We start from the raw sequence: 24,989 nt of genomic DNA, 5'->3' as shown, positions 1-24,989 counted from the left end.
TTTTCACACTTTAGCCACCAGAAATATTGTAGTATGAAGTTCAACAATATGTCTATTTGTACTGTTTTCAATAATTTTCCAGAAAGGAAGTTCATTGAAATGTCTGTTCTGCTCTTCCTTAAAAATAACACCTCCTAGTGGAACAAAATAATAACACTTTTTGTAGAAAAACATTTTATTTTCACTTGTAAAATGTTTTGGTTATGAGGAATTATTAAAAATTGTTCAGACATTCTAAAACTTATTAAAATATTTTGAAATGAAAATGATCCGAGCCCAGGAGCTCATAGGTCTGAACTGCTTAATACCGGGAATGTGTTGGGAATAAAGCCAGGCGCCTTAGTGAAGTGAGTACATTATTGGTGGGAGTTCACCCTTTGGACTCAATTTGATACATAAAGGGTATTTTAAATAAAATGCATCATTATCACCACCTCCCATGCATCCTGGAACAACTTTACATTTTTAACATTGAGAAAAGAATCAATGGAAGCTCTTACAGTTGTCCAACATTATGAAAGGCATGAAGCACCAAATGTTCAGCTGAATAAGAGACTCAGTGCAGATTGGCCAAAAGCTCACGGATTTCCTCCTGGCTGCGGTAAATCTTTTTCACTCCTCTTGGAAGGTTGCGACACGATGAAAGATTGAGGTAGCCCAGAGCCGTCATTCGTTCGACGACCGGCCTGCAGGAAGAGGCAAAGAGAAGAGAAAAGGACTTTTAACAACTGCAGGGCTTGAGAACAGCATCAACTGAATCCAAGGTTTTAGCTGTTATCTTGGTGCCGCGTATGATTTACTGCATTTATTATACTTTATATTAAACGTAGACAACCTTTAACAAAAAGTAAAACAGCAGAATCACTTACAAAGGATTCCTGCCAGCCAGCAAGGTGATGAATATTAAGGGCATACACATACAGGAAGAACACAAAATGATATAACAATAACAAAAAGTAATAATCCAGTCATCTGCAGCAATATTTACAGGCTGTAAAATAGCATAAGGAAACTTCTAAAAGGTTCTGTCTTTGTGATAGCTTATTTTTCAGTTTCTACATTTACACTTTATCTCCTTGTTTTTTTTAAGTGAGTGAAAACATGTTTCTACCTTTATCAATTTTATGTTCATTCCAGACATACTGTTGATAAACAGACATTATAATAAGGTTCAGCGCTGTGAAATATTTGCCCCACTCAGGGGGTTAAAGCCTGGACTGTGTCTGTTTTCCCACTGCATGCATAGATGGTTTTGCTGCGATAGTCTGCTGACCTTGCCTCTTGCACAATCACTCCTAGAGAATCCACCAACCGCTCTGCGACCCAGCCAGGAGAATGGATCAGGCAAAGGACATGGACCAAGATCAATACAATGAGTACCGAATATTGCATATTTGGTTTAGTGTCTGTATTTCAAAGAAGAATCTTCAGAAGAAGCCACTGCAGTCCATTGACAAATCCTAACGGGTACATTCAGAGTCAAATGAGCTGCCAGCATTCTTCTGGCTCCTTTTGCATGAAATCAGACGGAAAGAGTTTCTCCACAGGTCTGGTGATGGATGGCTTACCTGAGAGCCTGCGCTGTTATCTTGGTGCCGCTGAGGTTCAGTGAGAGCAGCGTGTCAGCCTCAGCAACCTGAGCGAGGAACGTCAGCGCCACCTCCAGGTCGGCCTCGGTAAATGGCTGATTAGTGATGTCGAGCTGCTGCAGCGTCGGACCCCACTTTTCCATCAGGAGCTGAAGGTTCTTCTTCACTGACGTGAATCCGATGTTTTTAGTAAAATATTGACCCCAGAACAGACACTCGAGCTCTTGAAGAGATTTTAAAAAGCAAAACTGATCAGCAAATGTCTCCTATGTAGTACGGTCCGCTGACTGTCCTACACAAACTTTAATCATTTTTTTACAATGAAACTCTTCAGCTGCTCATTTTAGCAAACACAGATATTAATAATTAATATTGGCTAAATGTAATCAATTAATTATCTAAATGTAAGAAATAATACAAGATCATAATAACAGTAATATAATATTTCATACAATACACTGTAATATAACTAATATGATATAATGAAGTTTTACTTTAAAGCCAAAAAGTCTCAGTACAACAATATAACAGTAATAAATTTAAATTATAAATTTTTTTTTTCTAGTGGTGAGATATGTGCTGTGGTCCACTTCCTGCTGTCGGAGCGGTCTCCGCTCCAACAACACATTCATACCAAACCAGAGTTCACTTCAACCAAACCCAGACCCAGGTTTGGCAGGCCAAAGGCCAGAGGTCAGTTAGCATTCACACCTCAACAACAGAACTGGACTTTGAGTAAGCAAACGGACCGGAGTTGGGTTGAAGCGAACTGAATGGGGCTGGTAATGAACCAAGTCATATTTGTGAAGCTATCTCCAGAGCTAAGCTAGTGCAGACTCCTAATGTTGCTTGAATAATTTGCTCAGTAAACATGTACGAAGGAAAGGCAGAAATGTGGCGACTTTTACACACTTGGACACGGTAATTGGGCCAGACCAAAGGTCGTGATCCGTGTGGAGCCTCGCAGGTCCAGCACTCGCAGTCTGGTGGAACCGAACAGAACGTCCAGCAGAACCTGGTCGGTCATGTAGGAATACTCTGTGTTGGCGATACAAAACTCATCCAGCAGCGGGAATCCGGCTTCTGACTCGTCTCTTTTACGCATCGCCTTGTGCTGAATTTGGATGTTAAACATTCGGAAAATCTGAAAGGAAGTGAGAAAACAAGATTTTCAGATGATTGTTAAACTTAGAGGAATAAATTTACTTGACTCGTTAATTTTCCTCTCGTTTCCCAGATCCAGGGACTCCGCATGCACAGTGGAAATCACAGAGAACAACCATTCAACATCAAACTTCAGACATATCTAGAGTTTTATCCAGAGAATTCGATGCATACAGAATGTCACATCAGCATTAGACCCTGATTATCAAGAAGTCCAATTTGGGCTTCTTGATAATCTGACAAAACATACAATTACCTGCAACGAATTAGAAAGGAAAACACAATAGGGAAGATGCAAGAATGCATTCTTGGGAATTGCTCTCACGCTGCAAACAAACCAATTCATTTTCTCTGCTGACATTTTATGAGGTGTATTCCCTTAATTTAAATATATGCATTAGAAGGTGTGTCCTCCCCTTGTAGGGCTGTTTAAAGTTATTTTTATTACATTCTTTGAGACCTGCTCAAACCCAAAAGCAAGTATATGGAGAGAACAAAGGTCATTCTCAAACAGGGTCTCCTGTACCAGTCTCCTCCTTTAAACATTCCAGACCAAAATTTATCTTTCAGCTAGAGACCTGGTGGTTTTTCTGCCTCAGCGACTCATCAAGAAACTGATTCCTGTTATAAACACACTGACACAGAAATCTGGTGTCAGGTGATAACTGTGAGTTTGGATCTAAAAATTGCAGGATTATCTTCTTTTAGAAAATAACTCTTTTAGAATACCTGAAATATTTTACTTCTAAAACTTTTAGTTTTCTAATCCTGTTCTATTTTAGTAATCTCAGATGCATGGAAATTAGTATGGTTAGACACTAACTAGTTCAGAACATGCTGTTAATGCTTAAAGGAAATATCTTAACACATTTGATTATACTTCTAGAAGAACTGTTTTCTAAAGATTTTAGTGTTTCACCTAAACACCAAAGAATTTGACTCAGGCAGACCCCCTCTGCCTGCAGACGCCCTCTGTCTGCAGACCCCCTCTGCCTGCAGACCCCCTCTGTCTGCAGACCCCCTCTGCCTGCAGACCCCCTCTGCCTGCAGACCCCCTCTGTCTGCAGACCCCCTCTGCCTGCAGACCCCCTCTGCCTGCAGACCCCCTCTGCCTGCAGACCCCCTCTGTCTGCAGACCTCCTGTCTGAAGGCCCTTCTTAATGATTTGTGTAAGCTCAGAGAGTCAGCAGTTTTAGTTTTAGTATATGTAACTTGAAACCGACTCAAAATATTCATGCATCTAATACATCTAATATTTCATATGCACAAAGGTTAACTGTTTCTGAAATTAATATAACCAAACTTATACTCCCAACATGATCAAAAGGGGAAAAAAAGTCTGGTGCCATATAAAACAAATCAAAATAAGTAGAAAACTCTTTTACATTTGTTTGCATGCTTTACATTTTTCCTTCATCCAACAGGCTTATCCCCAGTGGGGTCTGCCTATCCCCAGAGGTCAACAGGGGAGAGGCGGAGTCACCTGGACAGGTCACCAGGTAAGCTCAATATATCTGGAAAGTTTTTGATTTGCTGAGTCTCCCTTTCACCCGTAACACAGAAATCAGACTCTGGAGGTCTGAGAAAGATCTTCTGAAGTTGCCCAGACACTAAACGTGATGCTTGTTCATCATCAGAGAACTACAAGAACTACCAGACACACACACACCTCCAAATTGTGCATTATTAGATGGTTAACAGCAGTAAGTTTTCCACAGTACATGTTTTCTAAAAAAAAAAGAAGTTTATTTTAAAGAGAAATCCTGGCGTATAATTCAGAAATGAGGAGGAGATTATTAATAGGTGCCACTTAAATAGCAACAAACTACTAGGCTTGTTGATTTTGGACTTTATGTCCAGCTGATTCCACTCACTAAGAGATAAAGGCAGAGTGCTGTTTGAATCTATCCAACAGGAAGGCGGAATAATTCTCCTTCATGGTCTCACATGAAGGAGGTCTCTGATGGTTTCCACAGCAGGACTGGAACTGATGATGAAGTTGCAGAAACCTCCTCTGTGCTGCACATGCAGCTAGTCTGAGGCGTTCAGGGTGTGGCCTGCCTTCCATTTGGAGGTGTCCCAGTAATGCAGCCAATCAGAGTCAATCACAGCCAATCACAACCAACCACAGTCAATCAGAATTCTCCATCAGACAGAAAACTTTAGCTTGAATCATTTAGTAAAACTAGATTTTATTTACCTTCAGTTTGGGACAGGCCTTCTGTAGCGACTGAAAACAAACAGACAGTTCTGTGTCTTTACTATCCAGCTTCTTGTTAATTTCCAGCAGCTCCAGATCAGGACAAAATCCTTTCTGCAAAGACAATCACATTGATCTGTTAAAAGAGTTCAGAGCAGCAGCCAGGCATAAAATCATGAACCTCACAGCAATAGCTGCCAGAACTTTGTCATTCCTGTGGCTACGGGTAAAGAGCATCTGCCTCATCTGCTTCCCGTGTTCCTCCAGGAAGTTCACCAGTCCCTCCACCTGAAACTGCAGCAGAGGAAAAACACTTTGAGAACTGGCTCAGATCAACCACCTCATTATTTAATCACACAGTAAATCAGTCACTATAAAACTTTTATTAGACGCTTGTTCTGAACATTGGATCTAAGGCTATTAAACTCACACTTCTCTCTTTCCCAAAATTAAGAGTTAATCCATAAAGGAATAGATTATTTTCTACTGAAGTAGTTCGACCGGCCCCTCAACCACCCCACCACCCGTCCCACCAACCATCCCACCAACCAGCTCCCCAATCACCCCACCACCCGTCCCACCAACCATCCCACCAACCAGCTCCCCAATCACCCCACCACCCGTCCCACCAATCATCCCACCAATCACCCCACCACCCGTCCCACCAATCATCCCACCAATCACCCCACCACCCGTCCCACCAATCATCCCACCTACCATCCCACCACCCATTCAACCAGTTGTCCCACCAACCTCTGAATGCTGCAGGTTGAGGCGTTGCAGGCTACGGCTGTGCAAGCCCAAGCTGCGTAGGCCGCTACCCGTCACACCTCTGCAGTAAGACAGGTGGACTGAATACAGGTGAGGACAAAACTCTGAGACAGTCTGAAGGAGATAAAAACAAGATAAGCATAATTAACAATAGTTTAGAAAATGTGTAGTTAGTATTTTATCTTTTGATAACCAAGTGAAGAATAGCTGATGTGGCTTTTCAAATGATGTGGGAAGCTGCAGATTTAAACTGTTTTTCTTTCAGCATTACCTCTAAAGCGAAGTCAACGCTGGTTACCCAGTGACAGAGAGTGAAGTCACGCAGCTGGGAGAATCTAAAGAAGAACAATGACTCATATTTAAGGGCATCAGGCGGTTTGCTGTTTAGTTTGGATTTAAATCAGTGATTAAACCGTCTGAAGCCCTGACCTGTTTTGAGCCAGCCAGGTAAACGTCTCCTTTATCCTGTTTGAGGTCTTCTCAGTCTGACCTCTTGCTGGTTGGATCCAGCAATGACTTACCGCCACCTTCCTCCACAGAGTCAAAGTGGCGGCAGCAGCGTTCCACAGGCGGCAGACTCTGCTGACCCTGCACCACAAAAACAAGAGCAAGTCGGACCCCAAACTCTGAAAGCATTCAACCACACACTGAAGACAGCTCCTCTTGTGAAATGCTGTTAATACCTGCATAGGAAAGGCACCGCGCCATCTTGAACAACCAACATCTGGAAGATGCTGACCAGCACCTCCTCAGGTAAAAGCTGCCCCCACCTGTCCTCCTCAGGAAACCTGTCCTTTTCTTCCTCCTTCACTGCTTTCCTTTCCAGTCTAGAATTAGGACAGACTGTTTTTTTCTTCTTTTTCTGATTCTTAAGCAACTTTGCTTTGGGAACCTTTTTCCTCCTGCTAGTCCAAAGCAAGCCTTCAGAGTGAGATGAAGTGTTGGATATGTAGAGAAGCATGTCTTCGCCCTGCTGGATGGTGAATGCGGGTCGGGACACTCTGGCCTTCTTGACTTTCCTTGCTTTTTTGCCCGCCTTTCTTTTCAGCACTGGTTTCCTCGCCGTTGCGTTGCTGCCTGCTCCTCCGCTCTGGGCTAAGCCGTCCATCGTTGCTGCTGTCCTGGTTTTAATTGTCCCAGAACAGCAGTAGTCAGCAGGAAGAACACAAAATCAGGAAAGCAATTGATTTTTCACATGGTCAAGTTCAAGCACATTGAATTGTAATCTTTCTTCTTTATCCTTTAAAAAGAGATTATTTTGCAAAAAAAGCCTTTGATTATCATTTAGATATCTTAACAGTGTAATCTGTTTCTGCTTTGGTTTGAGCTGGAACAATTTTATTCTCAGTGATAGAACTTTACAGATGTTCTGCAAAAGCCACAAATTATAAAGAAAAGACTAAATATAAGCATTCAAAAAGTAACATCATTTCATGCTCTGCAACTTGTACAAATGTGAAAACATATTGCTTTTTCAGGTAGATCCTGTCGGAAAACCTGAGGTGTTGTCTTCAGGTTCCCAGACCCCACTCTGGATAAACCAGTCCCACCAGCAGCTTCCACTTCCAACCAGCTCTTATTTATGTGTTTCCATGTCAAATCTGTTGTTTTAATATTTCTATAAATATCCATCTGTAACCTGGTTGCATTTGTCTTTTGTAATATTTACACAAAATGTCTTTTTTTGGTTATTCATGCTGTTTCTTGACTGAAACACCTATAAAAACTGTCATTGTTTTAACCATGTTATTTTAAGATTTTAAGACCCTCCTTTCTATTTCTTCTTCTGTGGTATTGTCTGTAAATTGTTTGTGCCCCTTTGCCCCGTCTCCTTTGTCTTGTCTTGCCAGAGAGTGTGTTCTGTTTATTTTTCATCTAAATACATCCAGTTTATGCAAAAATCAATAAGTTAATTTTTGTTATCACCATTGTAATATATTAATCCATTCTGTAATGTAAACATTAAAGTGAACCTACCATCGCAAAATAGCAGGAATTAACTTTAGTTTAGTTATGTACTTTTGTTTTGTGTCGGCTTGGAGCGGGCGGCCATAACTTGGTTATTAACTCAGTCTTAAATTAATTTTTATCTATTTTTAATAATATATATATATATATATATATATATATATATATATATATATATATATATATATATATATATATATATATATATATATAGCTGACTGGATAGCTCAATACATAAGGCATCAGTATATCACCCGAGAGGGCAGGGTTCGAATCCAGTCTGGGTCCTTAGGCAAGACCCTTCAAGCTACTGCCTACCTCATACCATGAGAGATACTAAGTTGCATAACATGCCGGCTCAGACGTCGCCCGGCCAAACAAGGTCTGCGTCAGGTGTTGGGGAACCAGAGCACCTTGATGACAAATGGGCTACTGGAACAAGACGGAAATGGGCGAGAGATGAAAATGTGGATCTGTTGGAATGCTACTACTCAAGTAACCCTAGTGAGAGAGGTTACATGCAAAGACTGGGGAAGGAATGGTTACTTCGACATCCCCAGTCAACACTAAGCACTAAACAACTAGTAGCTCAGTGTTCCAACATCCGCAAACGGCAACTGCTATCACAACTTGAGATTGACGAGATACAACACAAATGCTACGGCAAAAGGGAGGAACCCGGATGTCAGGACTGTGGGGACTTAACTACAAGTCCCCACCCAGTGAGGGGATACACGGCCCCAATGAGCGAAACAGAGCTGAACGAGACAGCTGCTGACCTGAGAGAGAGAATCATGACCCGAATGACAACCAGGCCTCCCCGGCGCCAATTACAACGGCTGAGTGAAGTACCATCTGAAAGTCTCATTGAGAATGTGAATGCAGCATTGAGAACGATCCCTACCAACACCATAACAGAAACCAATGAGCTGATCTACAACTCAGCATCAGTGATCCTTGAGATACTTGGCTATAAGAGCAACCATGAGACCCAATACCCACCATGGAAAAGACGGTTAGAGGCTAAAATCAAGGTAACAAGGAGGGAAGTGAGCCAACTGTCAGAGCTCCACAAGGGTGCAATGAAAAGACCAGTACCCAGAAAGTACAGGCAGATGCCCATACCTGAAGCACTTGAAACTGCCAAACAGAGGCTCCAAGCCTTGTCCAGCCGCCTAAAGAGATACACAAGGGAGAATGAATCCAGAAGGATTAACCGGCTCTTCTCCACTCAACCAGCTAAGGTGTACTCTCAATGGCAGGGTAACAATAACAACAGAGCAGACCCACCAAGGCTGGAGACGGAACAATACTGGAAAGGCATATGGGAAAGGGAGGCGTCCCACAACAGCAATGCACAGTGGCTGATCTCTCTACGAGAGGACCACAGCAACCTCCCTGAGCAAGCCCCGGTAACCATCACTGTGACAGATGTCCAAGAAAGAGTCTCAGGTATGAAAAACTGGACAGCACCAGGGCCTGACATGATCCATGCCTACTGGCTAAAGAAACTCACTGCTCTCCATGAGCGAATGGCAGCCCAAATGAACCAGCTGCTACAAAGTGGGACTCACCCTGAATGGTTAACTGAAGGGCGGACAATCCTAATCCAGAAGGATCCATCAAAGGGTCCAGTCCCACCCAACTACCGACCAATAACCTGCCTCTCCACAACCTGGAAGCTCATGTCAGGCATCATAGCGGCCAAGATAAGCAAACACATGGATAAACACATGAGCACGGCACAGAAGGGTATCAGTGTAAATAGCAGAGGAGCCAAACACCAACTCCTCGTAGACCGCACAGTTGCCCGAGACTGCAAAACCCGACACACCAACCTGTGCATGGCTTGGATTGATTACAAGAAAGCCTATGACTCAATGCCGCATACTTGGATCATTGAATGCTTAGAGATGTATAACATCAACAGGACTCTGAGAGCCTTCATTGCAAACTCGATGAGGCTGTGGAAAACCACCCTTGAAGCCAACTGCAAACCACTTGCACAAGTGTCCATCAAATGTGGCATATACCAAGGAGATGCTCTGTCCCCGCTACTGTTCTGCATAGGCCTGAACCCCCTCAGCCAAATTATCAACAAGACTGGCTACGGATACCGACTCAAAAATGGGGCCAACATCAGTCACCTCCTCTACATGGATGACATCAAGCTGTACGCCAAGTGTGAGCGAGACATCGACTCACTGATCCACACCACCAGGATCTACAGCACTGACATTGGGATGTCATTCGGACTAGAGAAATGTGGTCGGCTGGTCACAAAGAGGGGGAAGGTCATCCACACAGAAGGGGTCTCACTCCCAGAAGGAACAATAGCAGACATAGAGGACAGTTACAAGTACCTAGGTATACCACAAGCAAATGGCAACCTCGATGAGGTCACAAGGAAAGGAGCCACAGCTAAATACCTCCAACGAATAAGGCAAGTCCTGAGAAGCCAGCTCAATGGCAAGAACAAAATCCGTGCGATAAACAGCTATGCCTTGCCAGTAATCAGATACCCTGCTGGAATAATTAGCTGGCCAAAGGAGGAGATAAAAGCCACAGATATTAAGACCAGAAAGCTACTAACAATGCATGGAGGGTTCCATCCCAAATCCAGCACCCTGAGACTGTACACGAGCCGCAAGGAAGGAGGCAGAGGACTAGTGAGTGTGAGAACCACTGTCCAGGACGAAACAACTAAGATCCATAAATACATCAGAGACAAAGCCTCAACAGACAATGTGCTCAGTGAATGTCTCAGACAACAGGGAACGGAGGTTGAGGTGCCAGAGATACCATCATGGGAGGACAAACCCCTACATGGGATGTACCACCAGCAAATAACCCAAGTGGCTGATATCAGTAAATCCTACCAATGGCTGGAAAAAGCTGGACTCAAGGACAGCACAGAGGCCCTCATCCTGGCAGCCCAGGAACAGGCCCTAAACACCAGAGCAATAGAGGCCCAGATCTACCACACCAGACAAGACCCAAGGTGTAGGTTGTGCAAGGAGGCCCCTGAGACAGTCCAGCACATCACAGCAGGGTGCAAGATACTTGCAGGGAAAGCGTACATGGAACGACATAACCAATGGCAGGCATAGTGTACAGAAACATCTGTGCAGAATATGGACTGGAAACCCCAAGATCAAAGTGGGAAACACCCCCAAAGGTGGTGGAGAACGCCAGAGCTAAGATCCTGTGGGACTTCCAGATCCAGACAGACAAAATGGTAATGGCGAACCAACCAGACATTGTCGTAGTGGATAAACATCAGAGGAAAGCCGTTGTGGTAGATGTAGCAATACCAAGTGATTGCAACATCAGGAAAAAGGAGCACGAGAAACTAGAGAAATACCAGGGCCTCAGGGAGGAACTGGAGAGGGCCTGGAAGGTGAAGACCACAGTGGTGCCTGTGGTCATCGGGGCCCTCGGGGCAGTAACCCCCAAACTGGAGCAGTGGCTACAACAGATCCCAGGAACAACATCAGACATCTCAGTCCAGAAATGTGCAGTCCTTGGCACAGCCAAGATACTGCGCAGAACCCTCAAGCTCCCAGGCCTCTGGTAGAGGACCCGAGCTCAGAGGATAAGAACCACCCGCGGTGGGTGAGAAGGGAATTTTTTTTTTTTTTATATGGTAATGGCGAACCAACCAGACATTGTCGTAGTGGATAAACATCAGAGGAAAGCCGTTGTGGTAGATGTAGCAATACCAAGTGATTGCAACATCAGGAAAAAGGAGAAACTGGAGGAATACCAGTGGTCATCGGGGCCCTCGGGGCAGTAACCCCCAAACTGGAGCAGTGGCTACAACAGATCCCAGGAACAACATCAGACATCTCAGTCCAGAAATGTGCAGCAGTCCTTGGCACAGCCAAGATACTGCAGGACCCTCAAGCTCCCAGGCCTCTGGTAGAGGACCCGAGCTCAGAGGATAAGAACCACCCGCGGTGGGTGAGAAGGGATTTTTTTATATATATATACAACATGTATATCTGTATACATGTTGTAGTCAGTTTATGTACTTTTATGAAATCATTTAGTGAACATGTTAAATATCTGCTTTCTGAAGTCATTTTGGTCATTTTTTTTCTTTTTAAATTGTGGATAGTAGAATTAATGTCATGTTCATGATTATTTTTTTCCAGAAGTAGAAAGGACACACACTGTGTGTTTCTTCTCTGGGGCTTTTAAATCAGTAGTTGGTGATTTTTATTGAATATTTGTTGTTTGCAGAACCTAAAATAATCTTTCCAGTTGGGTTAAAGTTCCTGAGTTTAAAACTGTCCTCATGCCATAAATTTGTCCTTTTACTGGTTTATTTCGAATGTTTTAAGACTCGTTTTTCCCTTCCTTTTAGTTCCAATGAAGCTGCGCGCGCATATTGCTTGTTTACAACTTGAAGCTTAGCATTGGCTAACTAGCACCTGGTAACTAGCATCAGCAAACTACGATAACCGAACTAAATGACGTTGTATAATATGTTTTAGGGCGACACCGACCGAAAGCTGTTCATATTCCGGCACGTACTGTATGTAACACAAGCCGCTTAAAGAAGAGAAAAAGCAAATATTTACGTCACCTTCTCTGATGCTAGCTCTAAAAGCTGCAGCAGACCCAGGATGCATTCCGCCTTTCTATTCTGATTGGTCAAGACCTTAACAACCACCCGCCTTTAAGTGAATCTGACCAATCATGGAGCAGCACCGATCCTTCGTATTTTTTAAGCAGTAAGTCGAGGTGGGGTGTTTACAGGGTGAGTTTTTCGTCAAAGTTTATTTCCACTTCTCTAAAATCTACAATTATTCATTAGCAAACTAAATATAACGACCAGTCTGGGAAATCGGCTTTACGTAGCTTAAGTTAGCTGAGCTTATTCCAGTAAAAGTGCTGCTAACAGTAGCTGCTGCTTCTCGGTGCTAACTCATGGTCCTGCAGAGCAACAACGGTACAGTTCAGTCTGCTGTTTCATTATATCTTAAGGATATTTTCATCTTTCGTGTTGGTGAGTGAGAAAATAAAATGAAGTTCCAAGTGTTGGAAAGAGGAATAGCTCTAAAAACAAGAATTGAGTTTTTGTATTTTTCCAGGAGAGGAGGAGAGGAAAGGAAAGGTTCCTTATCGATACATCCTCCCTGTGGACATGGTTCGGGTTAGCCCTATTTAAATGATTTAGAATGGTTCGGGTTAGCCCTATTTAAATGATTTAGAATGGTTCGGGTTAGCCCTATTTAAATGATTTAGAATGGTTCGGGTTAGCCCTATTTAAATGATTTAGAATGGACTTCTCTGTTACTTCATGTTACAGGTTTATATCGTCTGTCGTTACATTTCTGTAAACAAGAAAGTCCCTTTGATTGGCGTCAATAAAGTGAACAAAATATGTTGTTTTTTTAACTATTTTAAACATATTGCTATTATGAGTGATTGAAGCTGTGTTTGTGGGAAGTCACCTTCTGCTCACACACACACACACACACACACACACACACACACACACACACACCACACACACACACACACACAAATAAATGTGTGTGAGGATTATTAAGCAGGATATTAATAAGCTTTTCCCTGTTATTTCAGGGGCACTGACCTGTGCAGTTTGATTAACACTTTTTGATGGTGGGATACATTTGAAAACTGCCAGACAACATATTAATGTGCAAAAAAGGAATTTCCAGGGATTTGATGTCTGTGTTTAATCTAAATAAAACGTGTTTGCATGTCTGATACAGTTTTATTCTTACAAACACATTTTGTTTGAAATTCAGATATTGTAGCGTTATGAAACTAACTGTGGTACAGAAAAGGACTTTTGTGATGCAGAGTTTTATAATCACTCATATTTAACAGGCAGACATTCAGATGAAGTAATTAGTGCATCATGTAGGGGAACACGCTGAACAGGCCGCCAGTCAATAGTTTATCAAGATATTCAAATGAAGGACTCTGGTGGTTTTGAAATATTAAAAACCACCTTTTAGTTTAAAAGCTAACTACCAAGCTTTTAAGTGATTTAAACCCCGTCAGTTAAAGAATGATTTCCAATCATATTTCCTAACTTCTATGATTTTGTAAACATGACGGTGGCGATTTTTAAAAGTAACACCAACATTGATGCGCTATAATATGAAAATCTGACAATCTGATTGTTGGGTAGATATTCAGAACACCAATGACTCCTCAGACGTCTCACTTATTGGGAAACCTTCTGTCAAGCACTGATTGGATGTTTTTACTTAAACCCAAGCTCAAAATAAAAACCAATGAACGTCCTCCATTGCTGTGACTATTTCATTATGTTTCTGAGCCTTTGTATCTCGAGAAAGTTAGTCAGGATTTCTTTTTTTTCTCCATGTCCCAACTAATCAATCCTCCAGCTGCAGCTGATCCAGAAGCTGCTGCTCCTGTTCTCACTAAAACCAGGAAGATAGAGACATAACAGCAGTTTTTAAAGTCCCTCCACTGGCTCCCTGTAGCTCAAAGAATAGATTTTAAAATACTGTTGTTAGTTTATAAATCACTGAACGGTTTAGCACCACAATACATCAAAGATCTGCTGTTGTTGTATCAACCTTCCAGACTCTCAGGTTCTGGTTCTGGTTCTGATCTGCATCCAGAACCAGAACCAAGAGAGGAGAAGCAGCTTTCAGCATCTATGCACCAAACATCTGGAACAAACTTCCAGAAAACTGTAAACAGCAGAAACCCTGACTTCCTTTAAATCTCAACTAAAAACCAGCTGATTAGTTTTATTAGAAATGTAATATGTAACAATGTGTTGTTTATTATATGACTTTGTGTTTATGATGTAAAGCACTTTGAAATGCCTTGCTGCTGAAATGTGCTATACTAATAAAACTTGATTTGATTTGATTTTGGACCGCTGTAGAAAAGAGAGTATTAGATAGGGTTTGAATTTCCCAATTTCTCTCCATGTGACAGTGTTTTCATAAAGGTAATGTCATTTTATTTATATAGCACATTTTCAGCAATAAGGCAATTCAAGGTGCTTTACTTGAATTAAAAGGAAACACAAACAAAATAACAAACCAAAGGAAAGAGCAAAAGAAGGAAAAAGAATCTGATAATGTTTATCTAATATATATAAACTAGGTACTCCTATTCAGGCTAGATAAGTATAAGCAAGTAGCCTCTGGTCTAATTCCTTTTCTTGATTGGAAAAATAGGAGTCCATCCCTCCATCCATCCATCATCTTCTGCTTATCCGGGTCGGGTCGCAGGGTCAGCAGCTTCAGAAGGGAGGCCCAGACTTCCCATTTCTTCCAGCTCTTCCAGGGGAATCCCAAGGCGTTCCCAGGCCAGCTCAGAGACATCGTCCCTCCAGCGTGTCCTGGGTCTTCCTCTCCTCCCGGTGGGACGTGTGCAGAACACCTCACCAGGGAGGCGTCCAGGAGGCATCCTGACCAGATGCCCGAGCATCAACTGGCTCCTCATGATGTGGAGGAGCAGCGGCTCTCCTCTGAGTCCCTCCAGGATGACCGAGCTTCTCTCTCTAAGGGAGAGTGCAGCCATCCTCTGGAGAAAACCCATTTCGGCTGCTTGTATCCGCGATCTCGTTCTTTCGGTCATGATCCAAAGCTCATGACCATAGATGAGGGAAGGAACGTAGATCGACCGGTAAATTGAGAGCTTCGATTTTTGACTCAGCGCTCCTTCACCACGACGGGCCGGTACAGCGCCCACTTCACGGCGGACGCTGCACCAATCCACCTGTTGATCTCCCTTTCCCTTCTTCCTTCGTTCATGAACAAGATCCCGAGATACTTGAACTCCTCCACTTGGGGCAGGACATCCCCCTTGACCCGGAGAAGACACTCTACCCTTTTCCGGCTAAAGACCATGGCTAAAGACCATGGCTAAACCATGGCTAAAGACCCTGGCTAAAGACCATGGCTAAAGACCATGGCTAAAGACCCTGGCTAAAGACCATGGCTAAAGACCATGGCTAAAGACCATGGCTAAAGACCATGGCTAAAGACCATGGCTAAAGACCATGGCTAAAGACCATGGCTAAAGACCATGGCTAAAGACCCTGGCTAAAGACCCTGGCTAAAGACCATGGCTAAAGACCATGGCTAAAGACCATGGCTAAAGACCATGGCTAAAGACCATGGCTAAAGACCATGGCTAAAGACCATGGCTAAAGACCCTGGCTAAAGACCATGGCTAAAGACCATGGCTAAAGACCATGGCTAAAGACCATGGCTAAAGACCATGGCTAAAGACCATGGCTAAAGACCATGGCTAAAGACCATGGCTAAAGACCATGGCTAAAGACCATGGCTAAAGACCATGGCTAAAGACCATGGCTAAAGACCCCGGCTAAAGACCATGGCTAAAGACCATGGCTAAAGACCATGGCTAAAGACCATGGCCTCAGACTGATCCTCATCCCGGCCGCTTCACACCGAGCTGCAAACCGCTCCAGTGAAACCTGCAGGTCACGACCCGATGGAGCCAACAGGACCACATCATCCGCAAAAAGCAGAGATGGATCCTAAGGTCACCAAATCGGATCCCCTCATCACCTCGGCTGCTCTACAGATTCTGTCCATGAAAGTAATGAACAGAATCGGTGACAAAGGGCAGCCCTGGCAGAGTCCAACCCTCACCGGGAACGAGCCCGACTTATTGCTGGCAATGCGGACCAGGCTCTGACATCGGTCATCCCGGGACCTGACAGCCCGTATCAAAGGACCCGGTACCCCAGACTCCCGGAGAACCCCCCGCAGGGACACAGTCTTCTCCAAGTCCACAAATACATGTGGACCGGTTGGGCGAACTCCCAGAACCCTCCAGGACCCTGCTGAGGGTGTAGAGCTGGTCCACTGTTCCACGACCAGAACCAGAACCACACTGCTCTGAGGATTTTATATTGTGTACAAATGTCAGACAACCCTTGGTTTGACCTTGATTGATTGATTATAATCTGTGAGGTTTACCAAGCAAAAGAACATTGATCCTTTGGCTAAATGAAATGTCAGTTCTTAAAGGTGCTAATATTTTTGACTCTTGTTAAAGAGTCAAAACTAATGGTTGTGGCAGTGTGGTGATCTGGGCTGTTTAAACCAAATTTCACCTCTTTGGGATAATCTGAATTTAAGCCCACTTCTGGAGGGCTTAATTGAGGTGTTTTGGCCATGGCGTGCTGTAAAACCAGGCCTGGCAGCGTGGGCAGGATTGGGGGGCATTTCCCATCCACAGAGTCTGCAGTGCCCCCCGACTGGAACCAGTTGTTTTTGTTGTTTTTTTACCTCAGAGTGGTCAACTTTCTGTTATTCCTATCTCTGTTTGATACAGGAGGGGCTTCAATATCTGTGCCTTGTGTGTCCCGCGCTTTTTTCAGCCCTTACAAAGTTTAATCCACTGTTAACGGGCCTTTAAATGCAACTTAGGTGCAGCTCCTGAACTGCACCTAAACTTTTCAAACCTAAACTTGGTTATTCTCAACTCATAGAAAAATATTTCAAACTATGTTGGATTTGTGAAACTTCAAGGAGTGACTCCAGGTCTCTTTGCATCTCAACCACATACGAACTGAACTGCTCCTCTGAAGTTTTCATTATTTTGCTGTTAGCTTTTTGTTTTCTCTCATAAAGAAATGCCGAAGGTAGTGAAAAATTAGCTGAAATTGCCTTGTATTGAAGTTTCATAAATCAGGTAAAAGTTTGTCAAATCACAAAGTTGGTTTTAAATATTCTGCTATTAGAACAGTCCAGTTCTGAAGAGTCTCAATGTTGTAGTTTTTTTAACTAAAATGGAAAAAATATGCTCAAGGTAAAGAAAAATGAGGTGCAATCATTTCCTGAACTGGAAACCAACTTCAGCTTAGTGTCATAAGAGTAGTTTTATTACACTGTATTTTTTATTGAGTAATGTTGTTATTGCTACTCTTACTTGAGTAGATTGATTTTACATTTAAAGACATCAGATGGGAAACATTTGATTCCTAGTTTTCTGCAGCAAATGAGCCTAATATTTATGCAAATTAGAGGATAGTGACATGTACAGAATGTGTAATTGTTTATATCCTTTTTTATTTTGTATTATGTTGCTGGGCTAGAGCACAGATGACATCCGGAGTTGTCTTTGCGAATTACAAAAGGTTTTATTTACCTTTCTAGAAAAGTCCGCCTGTCAACACTCGGTGCCTAACGCTCCCCAGCAGAACGGGGAAAAACAGTAACTGCCGAGCAAACAGCCGTTCCAGGAACACACCTCACAGCAACGCATTCACTGACATAACGGAAATATGAGTACCAAAGATTAATACACAAGACAGACACAAAACCAAGTTCAGAAGAAATTAAGAAACTACAATGAACAATGAATGAACTTATCATAAAGAAAACAGATTGGGTGGGGTACCTAATAAACTAATAAATTCGGTGTCTCTCACAATTAACAGTTATTTTATTTGACATGTTGCTTAAAGGTTTATTTACTCTGCCGCCCCAAAATAAGCCAGTGGCCCCTAGCTAATCTCCTCCAATATGACAGAATGCCAGCTGGTGGCTGCAGCTTCTGCTGACATTTTCTCCCAGCAACTGACATTTCTTCCTAGACTGTGTTGTCCTGTGGCTTTGAATGACTTCTCTCTGTGTTTTCTTTCAGGATAACATGGAGGAAGGTCAGGACTTTTCCCTCCATGGGAAGGCAGTAGTTAATGATGCTAATCTGAGTAAGTCTGATTGCCTGATCAAACCTCTTTTCTCCCTCCAAGCTGCTTGACCTTCCTGTTATCTCCAAGGTCGAGGACAGCAGGAAGTGTCCCGATCTTCTCCAGGCTTTCTGAAAATCCTTCAGGACTTTTCTTTGGGCTCTGTTTGCTGTTGCAACGCCAAACTTGTGACATGTCCTTTCCTCTTACCTGTAATTTTTGAGCTGTCATGATCGCTTTTGAGCCCAAACGATTTTATTCCTCAGCAGCTATGAGAGGCAATGGCAAAACCTCAAATTGCTCCCACATTCGCCAACATTATGTGCATACTGTTCAGGTTTCATAGTCAAGTCTACAGATTGTCTACATTTCTCTTGACAAATTCCTTCATTTCCCACAATCCTAGTGGATGCTAGCTAGTTAGCTGAGCTAGCTGAGTGTCTCGGCTGTTTCTCCTCCTGCAGGACAGACACTGCTCGCCTGTCTGAGCTGCACAGAGCGCTGCGCTCACACGTTGTCTTCATATTAACGGCTTGTTGTCACACGCAACATCGAGCTGTTTTCCAAAGCAACATGTTGTCTCTAGGTAACTAAAGGTAGCCTTTCCTGTCTATATCCCCCAGAATGCTGTGCAGTTCTGGGTCTGATTTTATCAGCAGTCTATCAGACGTATTTCTATCGATATTGATCAAGTGTTTATCACGATACGTATCGTCGTTTTATCGCCCAGTTCTAATGTGAGCAATGAAAGTCCATCCAATGACCAAATACAGTGTTAGCAGCAATGTTGGAAATGTCATAATCAGGCCATTGTTGCATCCAAGTAATATGACTGGTTATTGTACACATCCATACTGTAATAATATATGGCATATTGTGCAGCTCTACCAAACACTTGTTTAATTTTTTTTCACCAGGAATGATTTTTCTTACCTCTGTCTAACTTTTCTGCTTCCAGGAGACGAATACTACTGGAAGCTCATTGCAGACTTCATTGGTCCTCAAACAGGGGAGGGACTAGACCTGAACCAGGGGCTGTGCAAGAACAGACTGATGATCCAAGTTGGACTTCTGAGGGAGGACAATAATTTTCCCTGGCTCGCCATCACAGAGTGGCTGAAGAAGATCTTCCCCGCTCATCAGTCAGCTGACTTCCGCTGTTTGATCGAAAGAGGCATTGCAACAACGCTGAGCCTGGGCATCGAAGCCCGGTTTGCCTTTCTGGATTCAGATGTCAACTTCAACTTTGTTGGCCCAATATGCGACAGTATCGGAGTGGAGCGCCAGCATCTTCTGGAGCTCAGGGATTTTTCAGAGCGGGCACGGTCCATCGAAGTCACAAATGGACTGATTGTCGAGTTGAGCAACTTTGTTGCCAGGGAAAAAATTTCCCCAGTAGTCATTGTTTCCTGGCTAAGAAACTTTAACCCAGAGTACTGTAAGAGTGGGGCCATTCAAAAAGCATACAAGCTCCTTCGGTCCAGAATAAAGAAGCTGAAAATTTACTGCCGCAACTATGAAACAAGGAGTCACAGGAAGAATGCAGCCATTGAAAAAGTGCTTCAGAGTCCGTTTGAACTGGTCCAGAAGAAATCACCAAAACTTTTTGTAAAAAAACGCCCGAGGAGAGAAGATTATGAAAGGGTTACGATCAAAGAAGAAGATGAGTGCTCAGAAATGTCCCAAGGCGAAGGTCCTGAGGTGCACAGGGAGGAAGTAGGAACTGGGCTGCAGAGAGGAAATGCTGAGGCAGGAAGCGAGGATGACGGAAAGACATCCAGCTCTGATTGCGGAGAATTCCTGACCCTGCTGGACATCGCCATGCTGTCCGTCCAGAAGCTGTCCAGTGTTTACGGCGGGAAAACTGAAGCGTGCAAAAGTGTTTCGTTGGATCTGCTGAAGAATCACTACGCTCTGACCTACAAAGAGCATCCAGCCATGGAAGAGTTTGAGAAAAAGGTGAACGGTGTCCGGAAGGAGACTTCCCTCGTGCACCCAGTGGTGTTTTTAAACTACAATGCTAATTACCTTGTTGATCTGCACGATGCGGTGGAGGCACAGATCATGAGCTTTGAGAAGGAGATCATCCTGTCCACAGGAGTGAAACTGGGCCGAGATAATCTTCCCAAATTCAAGAACTTTGTCAGTTTGCCAGAAAGTGCCACGTCACGTTACATCCACATGGCCTGTGATATCCTGAGCCCGATCAGCCCGGAGAAACCGAACTACAGAAAGCATTGGGTGGCATTCTGTGAGGAGAAGGGAAACCCCTCCAGACTCGCTGTGAACCAATCAAACAGACTGAATAATTACTTCGAAGCAGCAGCAGGTCTTATCCACCATCACAAGGAGACGGCTCTCTTCTTTGCAGATCTGCTGTCGATTGCCAACGACCCATGCCCGAACATCATCCTGGAGAGCGTTGCGGCAGACGCAAATGACTCCATGATCCAGAGCTTCGTATGCGTCGTGGCCATAGTTTACTGCAAGATCCTCGGCCCCTACTGGCAGCTCCTGAAGAGCGGAGGAGAATATGCGTTCTTCAGTCAGTTCCTGCTGTGTCTGTACCAAAGGTTCATCGACTGGTCCAAAGATCCCTCCACACTGCTGGCACCAGAGGAGGACAGCAACGTCTTTCTGCAGTTCCCGCTGCAAGAGAAAATCTTCTGCGGGGTGTTTAGCTTCTGTGGCGAGTGGCACACAAACCGAGACCTGATCCGAGCTTGTCTGAAGAGGACCATCAAGGTGATTGCTGCTGTCACTGAGGAACACCTGAAGAACTTTCTACCTGGAGGAATGTTTTCCCAAATTCCTTCCACTGATGTGTGCTTGGAGTTGGTCAGCTGCACGTTCTCTGTCTTGATGGCAGAGTATCCCTTCGGCCATGCGTATCCATACAACAAGAAAAGGCCGGACAAGCTGTCCAAGAACTCCTCAAAAAGCCAGCTGGACAGCTCGCAGGAAGATGAAGGCATATCTGGCAACAGCTCTGATGAAGCTTCGAGGAGCAGAAACGGCTCCCAGTTCGGCCAGAAAGAGGAGCAAAGCCCTCAGACGAGAAAAGGTTACAGAAGAGTCCCTGAGGAAAAGCGGGAGGAGAATGGACAGGGACTACATTATCGCCACAGTGACCAGAAACGGAGGCCCCTGCAAAACCCAGCAGGACATTGAAAAAATGCTGCTACGCTTGGATGGGAAGTCGCGACTGGAGAAACGGGAAGGGCTTCGCTGCGAGATCCTGTATCAGAAGATGGTTCTGAACAACACAAACCCACACCTGGACCATCACTGCCTCAACTCCACCCAGATGGCGCTGAAGCTAAAATTTGCTCTCCCTCGTGTCAAACCTGGATACTCGCTGGTGCTAGCGCCCAGGAAGACCAAGCTGAGGCCCTCCGGTCGGCGCGATGCGGAGGACCGAGCGGCTCCAGCCGCTGGCGCCGGCCTGCTGCCGTCCGGAGAGACGAATCCAGAGTCTTCTTCAGCGGAGGTCGGGATGACCAGCTGAGCTGAAACCCTACAAAGATGTTCCACACTAACACGTTCTGTGTTGGAAATGTGAAATTTGATGCCACTGCATGCTAGCATGGAGCCGCTGCAGACATTTCAGGATAGGAAACCTTGACATTTGGGGATGTTCCCAATTTGCAGTTCAGACTTGTTCTCCTGTGTCAAAATAAATATTGTTTTCTCATTTAAAAAAATGATTTTGTTTAGGTATTTTTTACAGCAATAAAATGTTTTGACACTAAAATTTGGAAGTTAAACATTCATAGAAAGCAAAGCTGAGTAACCATTGGGCAGTGAAGGTTAAGAGCTTAAAGCCGTCTGATTCTCTGACTTGCAGGTAGGAGAGCAACAGAGCCATTTTTAGAAGCGCAGACTGAGACAAGGAGGAAAGCAAGAAGACGGTCTGGACACATCCATTGGAATCGTTTCGAAGTTTTGTGGGAAGACTTTGTAGGATCATTTTGGTGCCGTTGGGATCCGGCATGTGGTTCTGTTGTGATCCCCTCCTGTCACACTGGAGCGGATCACAGCTGCAGGGAGTTTGGGCTCCCTTGGTTGTCCGGGCTCCGAGTAGACCTGCTGCTCCTCGTTCAGGCGCCCTGGGAGGAAACCCAGAGGAAGACCGGGACCATGATCCCCTGCTGGGGGACCCGGGCCTCCTGGTCCAATCCTGCAACCCCAGACTAAGAGGAAGATGAGGGATGGAATCGACTAAAGCAATGTATTCATATTTTTTCCTAAAATTTTGAATGGAATATTATGTATTTTCTCATTTGATTAGGTAATTGCATTACAGCCCCAAACTGCTGAAATTGAAATGTCTGTTCAGATGTGAGTTTCTCTTCCAGTTTCTTTAGAGCCATTAGAATAAATCTGGTTGCTTGTGCTGTTTGCTTTTGCTAATGAAAGTGTTTGAACCGGGTTCTGGACAGCAATAAACCTGTTTCTCTTTTCCTCTTGGCTCTAAAAGCCTCTTCATGTTTCTGGACTTTGGCCGCATGACAGATAAAGAACAACGAGTTCTAGTTATTCAATGATTGATGTGGCTGATGCCTTCACTGCTGTGACAAATGAGATTATCTATGAAACCGGACAAGTGATCCTCAGTGTGCAGAAATAATCTTAATTGCGTTTCAGTTTACATTATGTTGCAATTTGAGCTCATGTGTGATGTACATCGGAATTAAATATATATATTTGTATATATATAATATATATAGTGTTAAAATGCTCCGAATATTAAACGGTAAAGATGCAAAATTGAAGGAAATTTCACTCTGATTGTAAAAGTTCTGAGTGTCCGTGAAGGCAGCAGAAGGGCGGAAACATTGCGCAATAGTCGTCCTTTGCTCAACGTAAGAGCCGCCGCGGCGCGTGGAGGAGCTCCCGGAACCACATTGGCCCAGAGATCCGGTCCGTTCCCCGCCGAACCGAGCGGATCATGGCGGGCGGCTGGCGGCGCGCTGCCGCGGTGAACCACGGCCTGACGGCGCTGTTCGCCATGGGCTCCTGGGTTTCCGTCAACAGCCTGTGGGTCGAGCTGCCAGTGGTGGTCAGAGAGCTGCCCGAAGGTCAGTCCTCATCTCCGGAGGAAAACCTCCCATTCCCGGTCCGCCCGACCCGGTTCTGTTAGCCAATCTCTCACAACACGCAGTCGGTTCGGGATCACCAAAGCGGAGATGTTGGCCCCTGTTCCTGTGCTGGGACCGGAACAGGGGCCAACATCTTTTCCTTCCAGATTCCTGATGTTTACGACCCGCTTTATTAAACTGTTACAGATCAATAATGGTTTCTATCCATCGATCAGTTATTTCTGTTCTGTCCAAGCAGTCAGACAGGACCAGCAGGTTTTGATGACCTTCAACCTTGCAGGCTGAAGGTCATCAGATGCTCCTCATCAGCAGGTGATGAGGAGCATCTGGAAGCCAAGATGATGATTACATGTGGGGTTCCTCAGGGCTCTGCTGTTGGACCCCTTTCATAAAATATGAACTTGTTTTATCGTCAGTCCTCTGGCTCCGTGTTTCCCAACCCCTGGTCCTCGGCCCGCCCTGCGTGTTTCGGCTGCTTCCTTCTGGCCCGGTGATTTCAGCTGAACGAGGCGCAGAGAAACGGGAACATCTAAAGCATGCGGGCGGAGAGCTGGAGGACCGGGCGGGGCACGCCGCTCCAGAGCACAAGATGACCGCTAATCCTGGAAAACTGTTCATATAAATGCTTGATAGATAATCTGTAAAACTAACAGCATCTCAGAGCAGCATCTGTATTACATTTACAGGTGAAAAGAACATTTAAAATCTTACTTTATTTGAAAAGAAGCTTGAAAAACTGATCAGGTTTCTACTGTCTGACTGTAGTGGCTGCTAGTTCGATCATTGTAAAGCCACTATATTGTTCAACTAGCTTCAGTTATCTTTCCTTTGTTGCGGTTCATTAGCTTAGCTCTTAGCTTGACGCGTTTCTGTTCCACAGTATGCTCTTGTGCATCTCTTTGTGAATTAAAGAATCACTTACAAGAATCCACACAAAGTCTGACGAACGACGAACTTTACTTTTCTTTGAGAGGATGATACAGAGTAGGATTCCTTAATCTTGCACAGCATTCCGCATTTTAACGGTCAAAAAACTGTGTAGAACTAGTGAAACAACATAACACATTCCCATTTCTTTCAGCTCCAATATAAAAAACAAAAGGCACTTATTTACGTATTTTCACTTACGTCCATTAGGTGGCGCTTTTCTACCAAAACATACTAAAATGAAAACTTACTAATAAGAAAATATCTAAATATGCAAAAAGCATTCATAGTCATGAACAATGTCACAAACTGACGTTTTTGGCTCTTACAGTGACCAATAGCTGGTTTTCTGTGACTTCAGATTTGATCATCCAGATTAGACCTGAAACAATTAATCAATTATTGAATTGTCAATTTATATAGTAATCAATCAATTGTTAGAGTGTACAGACTCTAAAAAAGCCATTTGTTGAAAGAGCAACACTGAGTGGCAAGATAGAAAAAACCAAACTGCTTTGACTATAAACCTGTTCTGACTTCACAAAGTTTGACCTTCAGCTGGTGGAGAATCT

General features: G+C 44.0%; 3 protein-coding genes across 9 annotated transcripts in view; 2 read left to right on the top strand and 1 right to left on the bottom strand.

Moving 5' to 3' along the window:
• Window positions 1-190: 190 nt before the first annotated feature.
• fbxl6 (F-box and leucine-rich repeat protein 6) lies at window positions 191-12,337 on the bottom strand. Of its 3 annotated transcripts, none has more exons than XM_055055118.1 (10): window positions 12,284-12,337; window positions 6,408-6,845; window positions 6,154-6,312; window positions 5,996-6,059; window positions 5,707-5,838; window positions 5,140-5,247; window positions 4,954-5,067; window positions 2,502-2,733; window positions 1,569-1,812; window positions 191-686 (listed from the first exon to the last, which is right to left on the bottom strand). In XM_055055118.1, exons 2-10 carry the CDS (start codon window positions 6,830-6,832, stop codon window positions 557-559), a joined length of 1,608 nt encoding a protein of 535 aa, XP_054911093.1. In that variant the 5' UTR covers window positions 6,833-6,845; window positions 12,284-12,337; the 3' UTR covers window positions 191-556. The 3 variants fall into 3 exon arrangements, with proteins under 3 accessions (XP_054911093.1, XP_054911092.1, XP_054911094.1); XM_055055117.1 differs by having other exon boundaries at window positions 6,408-6,840; window positions 12,284-12,335; XM_055055119.1 differs by lacking the exon at window positions 12,284-12,337 and having other exon boundaries at window positions 6,408-7,752.
• Window positions 12,323-22,853, top strand: LOC129375810 (uncharacterized). Of its 5 annotated transcripts, none has more exons than XM_055055109.1 (3): window positions 12,323-12,457; window positions 18,343-18,409; window positions 19,347-22,853. In XM_055055109.1, exons 2-3 carry the CDS (start codon window positions 18,349-18,351, stop codon window positions 21,557-21,559), a joined length of 2,274 nt encoding a protein of 757 aa, XP_054911084.1. In that variant the 5' UTR covers window positions 12,323-12,457; window positions 18,343-18,348; the 3' UTR covers window positions 21,560-22,853. The 5 variants fall into 5 exon arrangements, with proteins under 5 accessions (XP_054911084.1, XP_054911086.1, XP_054911087.1 ...); XM_055055111.1 differs by having other exon boundaries at window positions 12,369-12,441; XM_055055112.1 differs by lacking the exon at window positions 12,323-12,457 and adding an exon at window positions 12,464-12,649.
• A 386-nt stretch (window positions 22,854-23,239) lies between these two features.
• Window positions 23,240-24,989, top strand: part of slc52a2 (solute carrier family 52 member 2) — a 16,498-nt gene continuing 14,748 nt past the window's right edge. The window contains exon 1 of the mRNA XM_055055120.1: window positions 23,240-23,469. Coding sequence (XP_054911095.1) covers window positions 23,340-23,469 — 130 coding nt within the window. The 5' untranslated portion in view covers window positions 23,240-23,339. The remainder of the gene's footprint in view (window positions 23,470-24,989) is intronic.

The sequence above is a fragment of the Poeciliopsis prolifica genome, unplaced genomic scaffold (assembly GCF_027474105.1).
Source record: "Poeciliopsis prolifica strain line A6 unplaced genomic scaffold, Auburn_PproV2 SCAFFOLD041, whole genome shotgun sequence".
In the NCBI taxonomy this organism is placed as follows: Eukaryota; Metazoa; Chordata; class Actinopteri; order Cyprinodontiformes; family Poeciliidae; genus Poeciliopsis; species Poeciliopsis prolifica.
The sequence above is the reverse complement of the archived record's forward strand: the minus strand, read 5'-3'. Positions and strand labels throughout refer to the sequence as shown.